This window comes from Dendrobates tinctorius, unplaced genomic scaffold (assembly GCF_039654945.1).
Source record: "Dendrobates tinctorius isolate UK_male_01 unplaced genomic scaffold, ASM3965494v1 ptg000151l, whole genome shotgun sequence".
NCBI lineage: Eukaryota > Metazoa > Chordata > Amphibia > Anura > Dendrobatidae > Dendrobates > Dendrobates tinctorius.
The window spans coordinates 18,564,109-18,581,010 of record NW_027361818.1 but is presented as its reverse complement, the minus strand read 5'-3'; the positions used below and the strand labels follow the sequence as shown (position 1 = coordinate 18,581,010).

Here is a 16,902-nt window from a genome sequence, read left to right as displayed (position 1 = left end):
GTATTGGGGTGCATCCTAATTTTTGGCAGCCCAGCCAATTACTGCAGAGGCCATAACAGTAGAGTAGAAGCACTTTTTAATAATGCGAACAACAAAGTATAGCCGGCTGATGGATGAATTTAAAGGCTGCCTGATGGCCCTCTAACAATGGTTTTTGTGACTTTCAGAGCCCTTCCTTCATAAATGAAACACGATGTGTCTGATGATGTGTCACACACCACATGACCAGCTAAGGTTGTAAAATTTTAAAATGACATTCCCCAGTGAATGCATCTGTCTTGGTTGAAAGCAATTCTAAATTTCAAAAACACATCACAAACGCTATGTGTGAACATAGCCCAAGGTGTGGAGGAGCATTTTTGGTTTGAGTTATTTATTTTGCCTTACATACAAATAATTACCCTGGAAAGGATGTTCCTTAACATATTGCCCAGGAAAATCCATTTTGGCATCTTTTTTGCATGTTTTATTGTGAGTCTGTAAAAGTGGCGTAAAACTCTTCCAACATTGTTCACAACATTGACCTGGGAGTCAGTAATGCTTCCATGGGTCTTCCCTATGATATTCCCATGTCATTTGAGCACTGTTCCCATTGATTTCTGCAATTTTTATTCCCTCTAAAGACCGTCGGGGGGACCAGTGGAAAAATTCTTGAGTTTCCTATAGACTTACATTGGACTCATCATTGCTCAGGTCGAGAACCCGAGCATTCCAATGTGCTTGACCCGAGCAACGAGCACCCGAGTATTTTAGTGTTCGCCCATCACTAACTGGGACCAAATTTTTAGACTCTAGTGTGAGCGAACCGTAAAAGTAAGAAACACTGTATAAGGTTTTCAGTTTGTCTTAGCTCTAATTATTCCATTCCGATGTCAATAATCCTTGTACATCCTCACTACAAAAAATGCCAACCACAGATGGTTTACAAGTAAGAAGATGCATTTCTGAGTTCAAATTTGCATCTTCCACATATCTTATTTGTAGTTGTGTATTGTTTTATTGTAATTTATTGTGTCATTTAATATATATTTTTGCATGAGTCATATAAGATGTATTCAGATCTGGCCCCATAAATGTAAATGTCTTGCACAAATTCTCAGAGATCATCTTGAATACCTAAAATTTCTCAAATGTTAAAATTCTATATTTTTTTTCTTTTTGCTTTTTATAACATTATTAGGCACCACATGGATGATTGAGATTTTAAGCCTCATTCAAAAGAATGGAGACCCAACCTGGAGCAATACTGTACCGAACTGGGAAAGAGTACCTTGGATTGAAAAGTTGGATTATGGCAAAAAACTACAACAAAGTGAGGAACACCCTCGCCTAATTAGCAGTCACTTGCCCAGACACTTTTTTATGAAATCATTTAATGGTTCTAAGGCAAAGGTAAATTGTTACACAAAAAGTCTTCAAAAACATTCTGCAATGCTGTAGTGTGATCACACTTGTATTGTTAATATTATATCTACAGTACAATACGATTATTGCGTTAAAATGAAAAGTGCATGACAACTAGATGTGATACCTAGATCAAATATGTAATGCAAAAAGCGCAATCTAAAGTTCAGAAGCACAGTGTAATCGCTAAGATGGGTGCAAACATTGACCCTTTTACCCCCAAGGTGGTTTGCACATTATTGACCAGGCCAATTTTTTACAATTTTGACCACTGTCATTTTATGACACTGATTCTGAGATTATTTTTGTGACAAATTGTACTTCATGCTATTGGTAAAGTTTCTTCAATATAACTTGCATTTACTTGTGGAAAAAAAAACAAATTTGGCAATAATTTGGAAAAGTTTGCAATTTTCAAACATTGAATTCTTATGCCCTTAAATTATAGAGATATGTCACACAATATAGTTAATAAATAACATTTCCCACACGTCTACTCTACATCAGCACAATTTTTTAAACAATTTTTTTTTAGGACGTTATAAATGTTAAAAGTTGACCAGCGATTTCTCATTTTTCCAGCAAAATTTACAAAACCATTTTTTAAGGGAACACCTCACATTGAAAGTGACTTTGAGGGGTCTATATGATAGAAAATACCCAAGAGACACCAATTCTAAAAACTGTACCCCTCAAGATGCTCAAAATCACATTGAAGAAGTTTATTAACCCTTCAGGTGATTCACAGGAATTTTTGGAATGTGGGAAAAAAATTTACATTTAACTTTTTTCACAAAAAATTTTTAAGTTAGACCCAATTTTTTTATTTTCACAAGGGTAACAGGAAAAAATGGTCTACAAAATTTGTTCTCCTGAGCATGCTAATACCCCATATGTGGGGGAAAACCACAGTTAGGATGCACTGCAAAGTTCGGGAGGAAAGGAAACAAGGAGACCAATTGAACACAAAATTTGCTAGAATCCTTTGTGGATGCTATGTCCTGTTTGGAGAGCACCCCTCCCCTCAGTGGTGTCATGATGAGAGGGTCTGAGAGAACTGTCCCAGAACTTTACCATTGTTCCTCTGCCTGAGCTGTATTGTACTTCTGTCTCTCTCGCTTGGACTCCTTACTTGTACAACAAACTCTGACGTCTGCTGCCAGCGTTCTCACATGGAAATTTTTCCTGTAATTCCGCTACAAGGGCCCTCTGGTACAGCAACATTTTTGTACACCTCTTTGCCTCTGGAAGAAGATATTGAAAGTTCTCCTTGTAGCGTGTGTCTAGAAGTGTCCTGAACCAGTAATGACTGTCACTGAAAATTTTTATAATGCGAGGGTTACAGGAAATGCAGCACAACATAAAGTCAGCCATGCGTGCCAGACTGGTAACAGGCAAAACTTCCATGTCCTCACCAACAGGACAACTGACCATGCTGTCCTCCTCCTTCTCATCCTCATCCTCCTCCTCCCTGTCCTCAGGCCATCCCCGCTGAACAGACGGTATGACAGCTGTGCTTTTGGTACCGTCTGCAGCACATGAAAGTAGCTCCTGCTCTTCCTCCTTCTCCTCATTGTCTACCAATCCACTTTGCGACGACATGAGCCTGGGCTGAGTGTAATCACCCTGTATGGTTCCTTGCTCCATGTCCTCATTCTCTGCCTGCAATGCATCCTCTTTAATTGTGAGCAGAAAGGTTTTCAGAATGCTGAGAAGCGGAATGGTGATGCTAATTATGGCTTCATTGCCGCTCACCAACTTGGTGCAGTCATCAAAGTTCTGGGGGATGGTATATATGTCTGACATCCATGTTCACTCCTGAAGTCTTATGTGTGGGGTCTGAACTAAATATCTACAGCTTTATTGATACTGGTAGTCAACAACCGCCCTCTTCTGCTCACAAATCCTTTCCAACATATGCAGTGTAGAGTTCCAAAGTGTGGGGACATCAAACACCAGTTGGTGAGCTAGAAGCTGCAAGCGATGCTGAAGCATGGCAAGGGTGGCTGAAGCCGTATCTGAATTTCTAAAATGGGCACACAGGCAGTGTACTTTCACAAGCAGATCTATCAGCCCTGGAGAACTTTGGAGAATCCATTGAACAACGAGGTTAAGCACTTGGACCAGGCATGGTACATGTGTGAACTCGCCTCGCTTCAGAGCCGCCACTAGGTTCCGGACATTGTCACACATGACCATGCCTGTCTGTAAGTTCAGCGATGTCGGCCACAGATCTGCCTGCTCTTTGAGAGCTGTCCATAACTCTTCAGCATTGTGCGGTTTGTCACCTAAGCATATTAGCTTCAGCACAGCCTGTTGCTGCTTGGCTGAGTCAGTGCTGCAGTGCTTCCAGTTTTGTGGTCATTTCAGAGATGGAGGCTGAAGAGGAGGAGGAGGAGGTGCAGTACCTGTAGACTGTGGGGGCAACCCTGATAGAAATAGGGCCCGCAAGCCTCAGTGTTAGGAGGACGTGTTCCATCCCAGGGTCCGATTGGGTCCGGGCTTCTACTATGTTAACCCAATGTACCTTCAGCAAGATGTACCATCCCTGCCCACAAGCATTTGTTGTCCACGTGTCCGTGGTTAGGTGGAACTTCCCTATAACAGCATTATTGAGGGCACAGGTAATGTTGTTGGAAATGTGCTTATGTAATGCCGAGACTGAACACTGGGAGAAATAGGCTTGGGACCGAGTACCTTGGGATGGCCGCCGACATCAGGTTGTGGAAAGTTCCATCTCCATGAGCCTAAAAGCCAACATTTCAAGCACAAGCAGAAGAGAAATGTGTGAATTTAGTACTGTGGCATGCGGGGCGTTGGCAGCGTATTTCCGCTTGGGTTCCAATGACTGAGGTATGTACAACTGAAGTCTGTGCTGGGACAATAACGTGGGCATGCTTGATGATGGTGATAGTTCAGTGTGGGCAATGACAGGTGCAGGGCAGGAGGCATCTTTGCATGCACCGTGGACAGAAGATTGGCTTGCACACACAACAGTGGAAGAAGCAGTGGTGTCACCCTGGAGCCTGGGATTTGGCCCAAAAAGTTGTGTGCTTTGCTGCCATGTGCCTGATCATGCTGGTGGTGGTCAGCAGGGCCAGTTTTAGACAAAGTGGGGCCCTAGGCAAAAGTTTAAAGTGGGGCCCCAAATGTTAACATTGCAAAATCACACATTTAGGTTACAATACATGAGCAGGATGTGGATACAGGTGGCAGAGGGGCCTGGAACCAGTGCGGGCACTGTGGCCCCCATATTCAGGGGCCTTATATCAGCCAACGGGTCTGCCACTATTAGCATTACACTAGAGATGAGCGACTTTGCCTTTTTTAGGGTCGAGTTGGGTTTCATGAAACCCGACTTTCTCAAAAGTCGAGTCAAACGAAATCGGCTGACTATAGGGAAAAGCCGGGAAAAGTCGTGAAACACGAAACCCAATGCAAGTCAATGGGGAGAAAAGTCGGCAGTGAGTGGAGGACTGTAAACACACCTGGCATGAATTTTAACCCTAGAACCGGCGAAATCTCTCTCTCTCTCTTCTCTCTCTCCCCCTCCCTCTCTCTCTCTTCCACTCCCACTCCAGCTATGCTCCCGCTAAGCTACGCTCCGCTTCTCTCATTGGCTGAAAAAAGTCACGTGCAAGCATTCGGCGAAACCCAACTTTGACGCTTGAGTCGCCTACCGCATGGCCAAATTCACACAGTGGTCGGGTTTCGTTTCATGAAACCCGACTTTGGCGAAAGTCGACGACTTTTGAATCTGACCGACCTGTTTCGCTCAACTCTACATTACACAGGAGCATTGCTAGGGTCAGAAAAGATTGGGGGGCCCAAGCTCCAAGACAAAGAGTTGTCCCCCAACCCCCTCTTAAAGGGAATCTGTCACCTACTTTTGGCGGGCTATTTAAATTAGGTCGGTCCGGTCCGATGGGCGGTGTTTCCGATCTTTGCCACCTTCCCGTCCTTGGCCACCGTCCGCAGTTTTTTCGTGAATAGGAGTAGGTGTCCGCCATTTTTCGTGCATGCGCTAAGCATTCTTGGCTCACGCATGTGCAGTATGCTTTGTCCAACTGCAGGCAAAGCCAAAAAGTCTGACTGCACATGCACCGGTTAACTAAGCCCGGAAGTATTTTGCTGTGTTCCGGGGCCTAGTTAACTGGCGCATGCGCAGTCAGGCTTTTCGGCTTTGCCCGCAGTTGGGCAAAGCATACTGTGCATGCGCGAGCCAAGAATGCTTAGCGCACGCGCAAACAGTGGCGGACACCTACTCCTATTCATGAAAAAACTGGGGACGGCTGCCAAGGATGGAGAGGCAGCAAAGATCGGAAACACTGCCCATCGGACCGGACCGACCTCATTTAAATAGCCCGCCAAAAGTAGGTGACAGATTCCCTTTATTTATTATTTTTTTAACACTGCAGATAACACAGCAGGGCTCCCAACTGTCCTGGATCCAGTGGGACAGTCCCGATTTTGACACTCCCACCTGCTATCCCGGTTGGGATTGTAGTTTTCCCGCTCTGCGAATCAGCCACCACGCCCACCTGTCCTTTCAGAAGGGGCTGTGTACCGATCGCCATATAATTCCCTCTATGCACAGCACACTCCAGAACAGAAGCCCTCCCGGCTCACGAGACCAGTCACATGACTGTGACCTCATCCTATGTAACACCAGAGATAGCAGTAATAACTCTCAGAGAGCAGATAATGTAGTAGATGTCACCTGCAGTCCTATGTAACACCACAGATAGTCTTACTCTGAAACGCTATGGCTATGTTCACATGCATTTTTTTCAGGAGTCAAAACATGTTCTATTGGCAGTAAAAATGTTGTGTTCAAAACACCTGTTTTTCAGCTTGTTTTCTGGTGTTCTTTACACTTTTTTCAGCTTTTTTTTAAAGTGTGGATGTTTGCATTGTCTACAGTATGTTTAAGGCCACGTTCACACGTTGAGTATTCGGTCAGTATTTCACATCAGTAAGTGCAAGTCAAAACCAGGAGGGAGAGAAATCCAGAAGTGGTGACGGGTTCCTATTATACTTTTCCTCTGATTGTTCCACTGCTGTTTCTGCATTACAAATCCTGATGTGAAATCCTGGCCAAATACTGAACGTGTGAACGAGACTTAATAGTTTAACTCACCAAAACCACTTAAAAAATTGCAGCGAAAAATGCCGTTGCAATATCTGCAGCTTTTTTTTTTTTTAATTATTCTTTCATTGCTTTCTACGGGGGAAAACACACTGAAAGAAGTGACACGCTGCAGATGTAAAAAGCGCTACAGTTTTGAAATTCAGTCAGAAAAAAACAAGCGCATGCAGCAGATTTCGGAAATCTCATAAGTTTTGCTGGCACTTTAAAAAGCTGCTCTTGGCCACGTTCATGTGAAGAATTTCTGCAGCTTTTTCTTCTGCAAATAAGAAGTTTACAGCATTTTACAGCACAAGCAAAGACTGAGATTTTCAGAGATCTCCCGCACGCCCTTTTATTTTATCCTGAGTTAATTTCACAACTGCGACGTTCTTTAAATCCGCAGTGTGTCACTTCTTTCAGCAATTTTTTTCACCCGTAGAAAGCAATGAAAAAGTTTTAGAAAAGCTGCAAATGTCGCAACGTTGTTTTTCGCTGTGTTTTTGGTGAATAAAACGAACTTTATTAAACATGTACTGTAGACAAAATGAATACTGTAAAAAAAAAACAGCAAAAGCTCTAAGGGTCTGTGTCCACAATCAGTAAACTCTGGATGCTGCGTACATCCGCAGCATCCAACCCGCAGCACCCAGATGTTACAGCATAGTGGATGGGATTTCTAGAAATTCCATGTCCACTATGCGTGCACATATGCCCGCACTTCACCTGCAGAGACAGACATGCAGCACGACTCTCCAGACCGCAGCATGTCAATTTATCTTGTGTAGATGCGAGTCTCCGCAAGAGAAATCTCACCCCAACGATGTATTGGGTGCTGTGATTCCACATGGCTCAGTGACCACATGCGGAATCACCTGCGTTCAACAGATGGCAGCACTTTAGACGGAGGACATGTCCGCTGACTCCAAAGTGCTGCCATTTCTGGGACGTCTGCACATACCCTAAAAAATGGGTGTTTAGAAAGCAGTGTTTTTACCACCAAGAGAGCCGGCTTTGGCTGCAAAAAAAAATGCACCAAAACCGCTGATTCCTATGCGCATCTGTACTGTATATGTGCATGGTTTACCCTTATTATTTCACATGGGAAATCACTTATTTCTATGTCATAAATCCCCAGATTCAGCAGACAAGTCCCTGTCTTGTGTCTTCCAGACAATAGTGACAGGAGGTCGCCCTGTCACGTTACAAGCAGGGATTAGTGACTGTGGTCAGAGCTGACGCTGATCGCTGCTCTATGTGGCTGTGAATCCTGATCCTGCAGCGATCAGCACAGAGCTCCGTGACCACAATGAGTAAATCACTGCTCTCTGACCTGTTACTGCTGCTCTTACCAGGTTCTATGGCTTCACTTAGGCATATCCATTCTCAGGACAGTGCTAGGAGCAGCCATGATCAGGACTCAGGAGGAGACACACAGAGCTGCAGGCATCTTCCTGGCTGTCACTATGCTGTAATCGGCCCCTCCCCCTCACTCTCAACTTTTATCCTGATTGCAGGGAGAGAGAGACAGGGGGGCTCAAGGGGTTTTGCGAGAGACACTCCAAGACTTCAGAGCAATGCACAGCATTATTCACTGCTGTACACCCTCTGGGCACTTCATAAATGGATTGCAGATGCAGGGGGCCCCCTTTGTAGGTGGGAGCCCCAGGCATCTGCCTGGTCTGCCTGGTGGAACACCGGCCCTGGTGGTCAGGCTGGTAGTTTTGCTACCCCTGCTGATACAGGCATGGCAGCTAGTGCAAATGGCCTGTTTGGGGTTATCAGCAGAGTCTATAAAAAGCAACCAGACTTGGGAAGATCTAACAGTTGGACTGGCAACTTCCGTCATGTTGGTGTTATGAGGAACGGTTGCCCGCATTCTGTCTGCAGTCACCACACTGCTTCTTCCTGCCTATTGGCTGCTACGCCTCCCTCCAGCTGTGTGCTGCTGTCCTCGCTCAGCATGTCCTGCTGCCAGATTGAGTCAGTAACTATATCATCCACCACCTTGTCTTCCAATTCCGCTCCCTGGTCCTCCTCCTGACTTTCTGGCAATTGTATCTCATCATCGTCCACCTCTTGTGACACGTTCTCACTGTCGACTTCATGTGACCCTGACTGCTCACATATTTGTGCATCACTACATGCTATCTCATCTTGCCCCTCTTCAAGTCGACTGGGTGAGAGGCTCGAATCTATAAATGGAAAAGTGAACAGCTCTTTGGAGTGTCCAAGTGTGGGATCAGTTGTCTCTGGGCACTTGGCATGGTGGGAGGAATGAGGATCAGGGTGTGGAATATACGGTCCTCACGGCTACTCAGACTTGACCGTGTGGAAGACAGTGTGATGGTGGTGGTGGCAAAATGACTGGAAGCCTTATCCGCTATCCAACCAACAACCTTTTGACACTGCTCTGGGTTCAATAGTGGTGTGCCGCTGCGGTCCCCTAGTAATTGGGACAGAAAGGTCGAGCGAGAACATTTGGGTGTTTGTTATGGCCCAGTTTCAGCTTGCCCACAGCATCAGCCTCGGCCTCTTCATTCATCATCATCATCACGTCCACTTCACCGTCCCTTGGCAATTGCCTTGCCCATTTGAAATGGACTACAATATATTCCGCATTCACTACAAATGGCTGAATTTGGAGCGCACCTATGTGAGGCGTCTGACAGAGATAGCCCACTTTCAAATATCTGGCCTCTATTTTTTTTGGCAAGCATAATTTTGTAAATAACTAGGCTAAGACACAACAAAAACATTTCCATGGAGGCCTAAAATGGCACAATTTTGAGCGCAATGATATGCGATCTATGTGGTGGAAAAAACCCAGTGTAAAATATCTGCCCTGTAGCTAAATATTATTTTGGCAGCTAAATATTTTTTGCAGCAAAATGGTGTCAAGAAATTGTATTAGACACTCCAAAAATTTTTTACAGTAGCAGAAAAATGACAGAATTTTATGCGCACTCAGATGTGATCGCTGGGACGGGAAAACCTGTTTAAAATAGCTGGATTTTTACATGGTACTATGAAAAGGATCTGGCTGTATTCTGCAGTCCCAACAAGCAAATGGAGAAAAGAAAGGGGCTCTGGATTGCTTTTGAATTAAATAATTAGAATTAGGATGCAAAAACAATTATTCCTTGCCAATGATACCTGGGACTATGTATATCCGGTCAATATATGTAATAGGCATCAGTAGACAGTAATGGTATGGACCCTCTTGATGTATGCAATGAAGTATGCCACATACAATGCCTGCCTGCTATTAATATCTATATACTCACATATACTGCCTGCCTACCTAGCTCTGAAATCTATATACCCCGTAATTAGACCTTAGAAGGACTGTTTGCTTAGCTGGATTTGTGTATTCAATGATGGTTTACCCACACTCTCTTTGAAACCCCCAAATCTGACCCTATCTCAGCAGCAACTCTCCCCTACACTAGCTGATTCCAGAGCTGAATGTGTCTCTTTGAAACCCCCAAATCTGACCCTATCTCAGTAGCCACACTCCCTACACTAGCTGATTCCAGAGCTGAATGTGACGAGCAGGGCATTGCCAGGTCTGATATAGACCTGATGATGCACTACGGCCAGTCAATCACTGTAATGCTAAAACCAACATGGCTGCGGCATTACAGTGCATGGCAGACAATCCCTGCTTGTTGATTGGTACTCAAAAAGTGCCAAACATGCAGGACGTGGACCCGAACTCCTGCTGAACAATCCCGGAAAAGCTTGGTGCTCGCCGAGCACCGCGAGTACAGCAATGCTCGGGCAAATATCGAGCATTACCGAGTATGCTCGCTCATCATTAGAGAATGCCATAACGAACATGAAAAAAAGGAAATTTACAAGAGAGTCAATATATTTCCAATCAAGTCTATGACTGTAGTAAAAAACTATAATCCATTCTCAAAACACGCTTCAACAAATGCACTTTTAAACCTAATAAAGTCAGATTTAGGAACACTGATAATCTCTCGGACCCCTCCATTGCAACAACCACAATTGATTACTCGGATTCATCATTGTGTTCTATTAATGATTCACAATTACCATCACAAAGAAGGAATTGCTTCAATAATAAAGTGGGTAATGCATAAAAAAATGGAGGAAACGTGAGGGAGAAAACATAAGCGTAAATCGCTATCCAACCTGCAACAAGAACTGTCAATATTAAATATACCAATATAGAACCTGTAGAGCTATATTATTTTCACATAGCAAACTTCCTTACTAAGCAAAGGATTAGGGTTTTCACCCATAAATGAATTTGACGTATTTAGAACTATTTTGGATGTTAACAAGCTGGCACGCAACTTCACGTTAAAATGCTATTTCTTTAACCAAGATGATGACCACCAAACAGCACACACCACTATTGACAGTAGCAATAAATCTTATGTGCTTAAAACCTTTAAAATCTTTGAGGAACAGTGAACCCCATTACATCTTAAACTTATGAGGTCTGAATCTCGAGATATTACCACGAACCTTAATGATGACTTTATGATGGGAAGTCCTTTTTACTCCATTACAGTCACGTCCTTCACCTTTGGACCAAGTTCAAGAATTGGTGGAACAGAAACTGATAAAACTTTAAAATATATCTCACAGAGTTATACTCTTAACTTAAATTTGACACAAGCAGAAAGAAAAGCACTATTAGAAATTAAGAACAATAAAGATCTTCTACTAGGCCAGGCGTCAAAGGAGGGACAACTGTACTATTAAATGCTGGTTTATATAAGAAACTCAATTTAAACTTGAAAATTGTGAATAACAATAAAGAACTATTGAGAGACCCTACTAATGAACCAATGAATATCATTTATTATTGTTTGATTTGATCCAGGAGGGTTTATTTACAGGACCCATTAACAAGAAGATATCAGAGTATTAGTATCTGGAACACCCCACAACACCTGTATATCATGCCACATCTAGTTTCATCCGAGACACCACATTTGTGGTTGGTGTCTGTAATGAATATGTATTGGAAAAAAAGATTTCAACTGGTTGTCGTGAGATGTGGTGGGTCTCTACCCCTCTATTCCACACAATATAGCCATCTCCTTTTTATCATACCATCTTGCCACCTTAAGTTCATGCAAAACCACAACTAAAGCCAGAATCACACTAGAGAGAAATACAGACGATAAAAAATCGCATAGCACTCATACCAATGTTAATCTATAGGGCAGTTCCCATCATCCGTTTTTTTCTCACCCGTTTTATATGTGCGAGCAAAATCGCAGCATGCTTCGATTTCCACCTCTGCATTATTAGCCAGGCTTAATGTCACCTTACAATAGCAAGGTGACATTAACCCCATATGCCACCCACTACAGGGCAATGGGAAGAGAGCGTGCAAGTGCCGGAATTGGCACATATTACAGATGCACCTTTTTTGGGGTGGCTGGGGGCAGATTTTTTTCGCCAGGGGGTCCCAAAAACAATGGTACCTCTCTAGGCTGTTAATACCTGCCCTCAGTCACTGGCTTGCCCTCTCCGGCAGAGAAAATTGGGCGGGAGCCCACTCCAGTTTTTTCCAAGAATTAATCCTTTAATTTAGCACCTACAGCTCTAAAATTTAACACACACACACTAATAACATTATCAGTGTGGGACATACACTGCATGCAGAATTATTAGGCAAGTTGTATTTGAGAGGATTCTTTTTATTATTGAACAAAAACTATGTTCTTAATCAACCAAAAAGACTCATAAATATCAAAGCTTAATATTTTTGGAATTTGGAGTGGTTTTTTTTTTTTTAGATTTGGCTATCTTAGGAGGATATCTGTTTTTTCAGGTAACTATTACTGTGCAGAATTATTAGGCAACTTAATAAAAAAACAAATATATACCCATCTCACTTGTTTATTTTCACTAGGTAAACCAATATAACAACACAAAATTTAGAAATAAACATTTCTGACATTCAAAAACAAAAAAAAAATATCAGTGACCAATAGCCACATTTCTTTATGATTACACACAAAAGCCTTCCATCCATAGATTCTGTCAGTTGCTTGATCTGTTTACGATCAACAATGCATGCAGCAGCCACCACAGCCTCCCAGACACTGTTCGGAGAGGTGTACTGTTTTCCCTCCTTGTAGATCTCACATTTTATGAGCGACCACAGGTTCTCTATGGGGTTCAGATCAGGTGAACAAGGGGGCCATGTCATTATTTTTTCTTCCTTTAGACCTTTACTGGCCCGCCACGCTGTGGAGTATTTGGATGCATGTGATGGAGTATTGTCCTGCTTGAAAATCATGTTTTTCTTGAACGATACCGACTTCTTCCTGTACCACTGCTTGAAGAAGGTGTCTTCTAGAAACTGGCAGTAGGTCTGGGAGTTGAGCTTCACTCCATCCTCAACCCGAAAAGGTCCTATAAGTTCATCTTTGATACCAGCCCATGCCAGTACCCCACCTCCATCTTGCTGGCGTCTGAGTCGGAGTGGAGCTCTCTGGCCTTTACTGATACAGCCTTGGACCAATCCATCTGGCCCATCAAGAGTCACTCTCATTTCATCAGTCCATAAAACCTTAGAAAAATCTGTCTTAAGATATTTCTTGGCCCAGTCTTGACGTTTTATCTTATGTTTCTTGCTGAAAGGTGGTCGTTTTTCAGCCTTCCTTACCTTGGCCATGTTCCTGAGTATGGCACACCTTGAGCTTTTTGATACTTCAGTAACGTTGCAGCTCTGAAATATGGCAAAACTGGTGGCAAATGGCATCTTGGCAGCTTCACTCTTGATTTTCCTCAATTCATGGGCAGTTATTTTGCGCCTTTTTTTATCAACACGCTTCTTGCGACCCTGTTGGCTATTTGCCATGAAACGCTTGATTGTTTGGTGATCACGCTTCAAAAGTTTGACAATTTCAAGACTGCTGCATTCCTGTGCAAGACATCTCACAATTTTTTACTTTTCAGAGTCCGTCAAATCTCTCTTCTGACCCATTTTGCCAAAGGAAATGAAGTTGCCTAATAATTAAGTACACGTTATATAGGGTTTTGATGTCATTAGACCACACCCCTCCTCATTACAGCGATGCAAATCACCTGATTTACATAATTGGCAGTTGGCTTTCAAATCTTTACAGCTTGCAGTAGGACAACATGTATGAAAAGGATGATGTGATCAAAATACTCATTTGCCCTATAATTCTGCGCACAGCTTATAAAAAAATACCGGATATGCAATGTTTTAATGTATGTAAACCATGTCTCATATCCTGTCGGGTTCTGTAATGATATTAAAGATGCTGACAATTGATTTTTCACATATTCTGCTATCTAGCTCTGTATGAAATATAAATGTATATATATATATATATATATATATGTATATATATCTCACTGACATTATATGTCCATTTTGCAAGCCAGCAGTATGGATGCCATACAGATGTCAAACGGATGTCACACGGAAGCTTATATGTGAAAAATCGCATCCTCGCATTGCACATGGATGATATACAGATCACTGTTCAGGGAATGTTTCTGCGATTCTCATCCGTGAAAAATGGACCGATATTTTATACGTCTACTGTGACTCCGGCCTAAGGATTTCTTACTGTCTGCCATCAACTTCCACTTGAAACATAATTATTTCAGTTTTGATAGTCATTATTTCTTACAAAAAACTGGAGTCAGCATGGAAACCAAATTTTCCCCGATTCTAGCAAATTTTGTGATGTCAAGATGGGAGGAACTGTATCTCCACAATGATAATAACCCACATAGTAAACATATAATTTAGTACGGAAGATATATTGATGATCTCCTCTTGGTGTAATGAGGTACTCAATTGCAAGCAATGGACTTTAAGGAATATATCAATTTCAGTAATAATATTAGAATTATCAAAAAATATATTCCAATATTAAATCAAGACAATACATTAAAACATGTACTAAACAATAACATACAGTATGTATCTGAAAAAGCTCCTACTTTAGGGTCTATACTGTCTATACTGTCACCCAGTATATTTTCAAGTGATCAGTCCAGTTCACACTCAGCAGGCAAAAAAACCTGGTTGGATCTACAGGTTTTTTTTGGAAGTGGAGACCATAGAGTAAATTAATAAGCAGAGAGTGGTTATTCACAATCAAAATCAGAATACCGCACAGTCTCAACCACAGACAGGAACTTATCCTGCAATATTAAAACCACTCACATTTTTTTGTCTCAGGTTTTTCTGTGACTGTTATACATGTTCTTGTTCATTTTATATATATACAGGTGCATCTCACAGAATTAGAATATCATAAAAAAATTACTTTATTTCAGTTCTTCAATACAAAAAGTGAAACTCCTATATTCTATAGAGTCATTACACACAGAGTGATCTATTTCACCGGTTTATTTCTGTTAATGTTGATGATAATGGCTTACATCCAATGAAAACCCAAAAGTAATTATCTTAGTAAATTATAATACTTTATAACACCAGCTTGAAAAAAAATATTTTAAAATCTGAAATGTTGGCTTACTGAAGTGTATGTTCAGTAAATGCACGCAATACTTGGTCGAGGCTCCTTTGGCATCAATTAAAGCATCAAAGCAGCGTGGCATGGAGGCGATCAGCCTGTGGCACTGCTAAGGTGTTATGGAAGCCCAGGTTACTTTGATAGCAGCATTCAGCTCATCTGCATTGTTGGGTCTGGTGTCTCTCATCTTCCTCTTGACAATACCCCTTAGATTCTCTATGGGGTTAAGGTCAGGCGAGTTTGCTGGCCACTAGACCTTAAGCAGCTTGGATTGTCTGTCTCTCCACTCTTCCTCCTGTCTCTGGGACCTTGATGTCCAAGGTCTAGTGTGAAGTATTCACAATCAATGATGGTTTTGGGAGCCATGTCATCTGCTGGTGAAGGTCCATTGTGTTTTATCAAGACCAAAGTCAGTGCAGTTAGGCATTGGGTTCCTGCCTCTGCACAGGAGGAATCCCGAGCCTTGCCTTCTGCGGTCTCCCATTCAGTCCCGACCGCAGAGGAGGCTGCTCAGCAAAGGCGTTGATCTCGACGTCATGATCAAGCTAGTACTGTCAGGTTAATTGCTGCTGCCACCTCTGGTTCAGCCTTAGCAATCTGCACTAGCCAGCAGCGAGCAGCTCCAGAGGCCAAGTCCTTTTTGCAGCCTACTGAACATGCCATTGGGATGACCTTTCATTGGAGGTCGGAGGTCACATGCTCAGGTCCTCAAGCAGCTTGGATTGGACCATCAGGAAGGTCCCGGAAGGACGTTGCTATAAAAGATTCGCTTGGCCCTGCGCTATTATAGACTCATGTTGTTAGTTGTGTGTGTGATGATGGATGCATGTGTACGGGTGACTGACTCATTATGACTCCCTCCCTTGGTTGTGTATGAGTTATGGGTCACCCTCCCAGGGCTGTGGGGTACTCGGTACCGGGCCGGTGTCAGTGGGATGTGTCACAGCAGCGGTGACCCGGTCCGTGGCCCTGGGCACCCAAGTAATGGGGGAATTAAAATGGTGAAATGTAATTGTTTGAATGAATAGTTTGTGACACAACCTGTGGTGTTCGGCAAGTGAGATGTTAAGCCGACGCTGCATGCAGATCCTCTGGGGCTGGTGGTGTGTTGCAGCCAAGATGGTGAAGCTCCCCACAGGTGGAGCTGTAGTCCCAGGGCAGTGTAGATGTACGGGTAGAGGCGAGGCGCAGGAATAAATGGAGGACACCAGGGCTTGTAGTTCCAAAGCTTTACTCACAGTCTGTAGCACACACAGGTGCCTGCCTCCGTGCTGTGTCCTCCGGGTCAGGGACTCAGTCAACCTCCAGGTCAGATGGAATGCTCCCTTCCAACACTCCGCCAACATGTGCCTTTCTGAATGTCTCCTCTTATAGCGCCTTTGGTGTGAAGTACTCCTAGTACTGAGTTACACTGGAGTTCCTCCTGACAGATGTTCCCAAGAACTATACTTGTACGGCAGACAGCTGTAGCCTGCTTCAGGGACTCCTTACTCCTAAGTCCCGGCTCACTATCCAAGTTGCTGTTGTGCCCCCAAGTCTTAGATGGGAGTAGTGCATTTACAGCCTACTACTCCACCGGTGTCTGTTGTAGGACCCTTAGTATCCATACAACATCGGGGACCAGGCCCCGGCCTTGCACTTAGAACTTCTAGGCAGGGTTCTCTTCTAACCCACGTCCTCTGTTCCCTTTTACTCCTACGTTCCGTACTAGTCTTTCTGTCCCATGGAAGATCAGGTTTTTGTTCAATGTCTTTCCCTTTCTTTCCTTTTCTGTGCCAGCAGACCCAGGTCACTGAGATCTGCTGCAGCACCTCCTTCCTCCATCCCTCTCCCAGGGATCTTCACTCCTCA

General features: G+C 43.2%; 1 protein-coding gene across 6 annotated transcripts in view; it reads left to right on the top strand.

Annotated features, from left to right (window-relative positions):
- The window catches only part of LOC141050262 (sulfotransferase 2B1-like), a 181,526-nt gene that overhangs the window by 92,401 nt on the left and 72,223 nt on the right, over nt 1-16,902 (top strand). For all 6 annotated transcript variants that reach the window (XM_073547142.1, XM_073547139.1, XM_073547143.1 and 3 more), the window contains one exon: nt 1,181-1,392. In XM_073547142.1, coding sequence (XP_073403243.1) covers nt 1,181-1,392 — 212 coding nt within the window. The remainder of the gene's footprint in view (nt 1-1,180; nt 1,393-16,902) is intronic.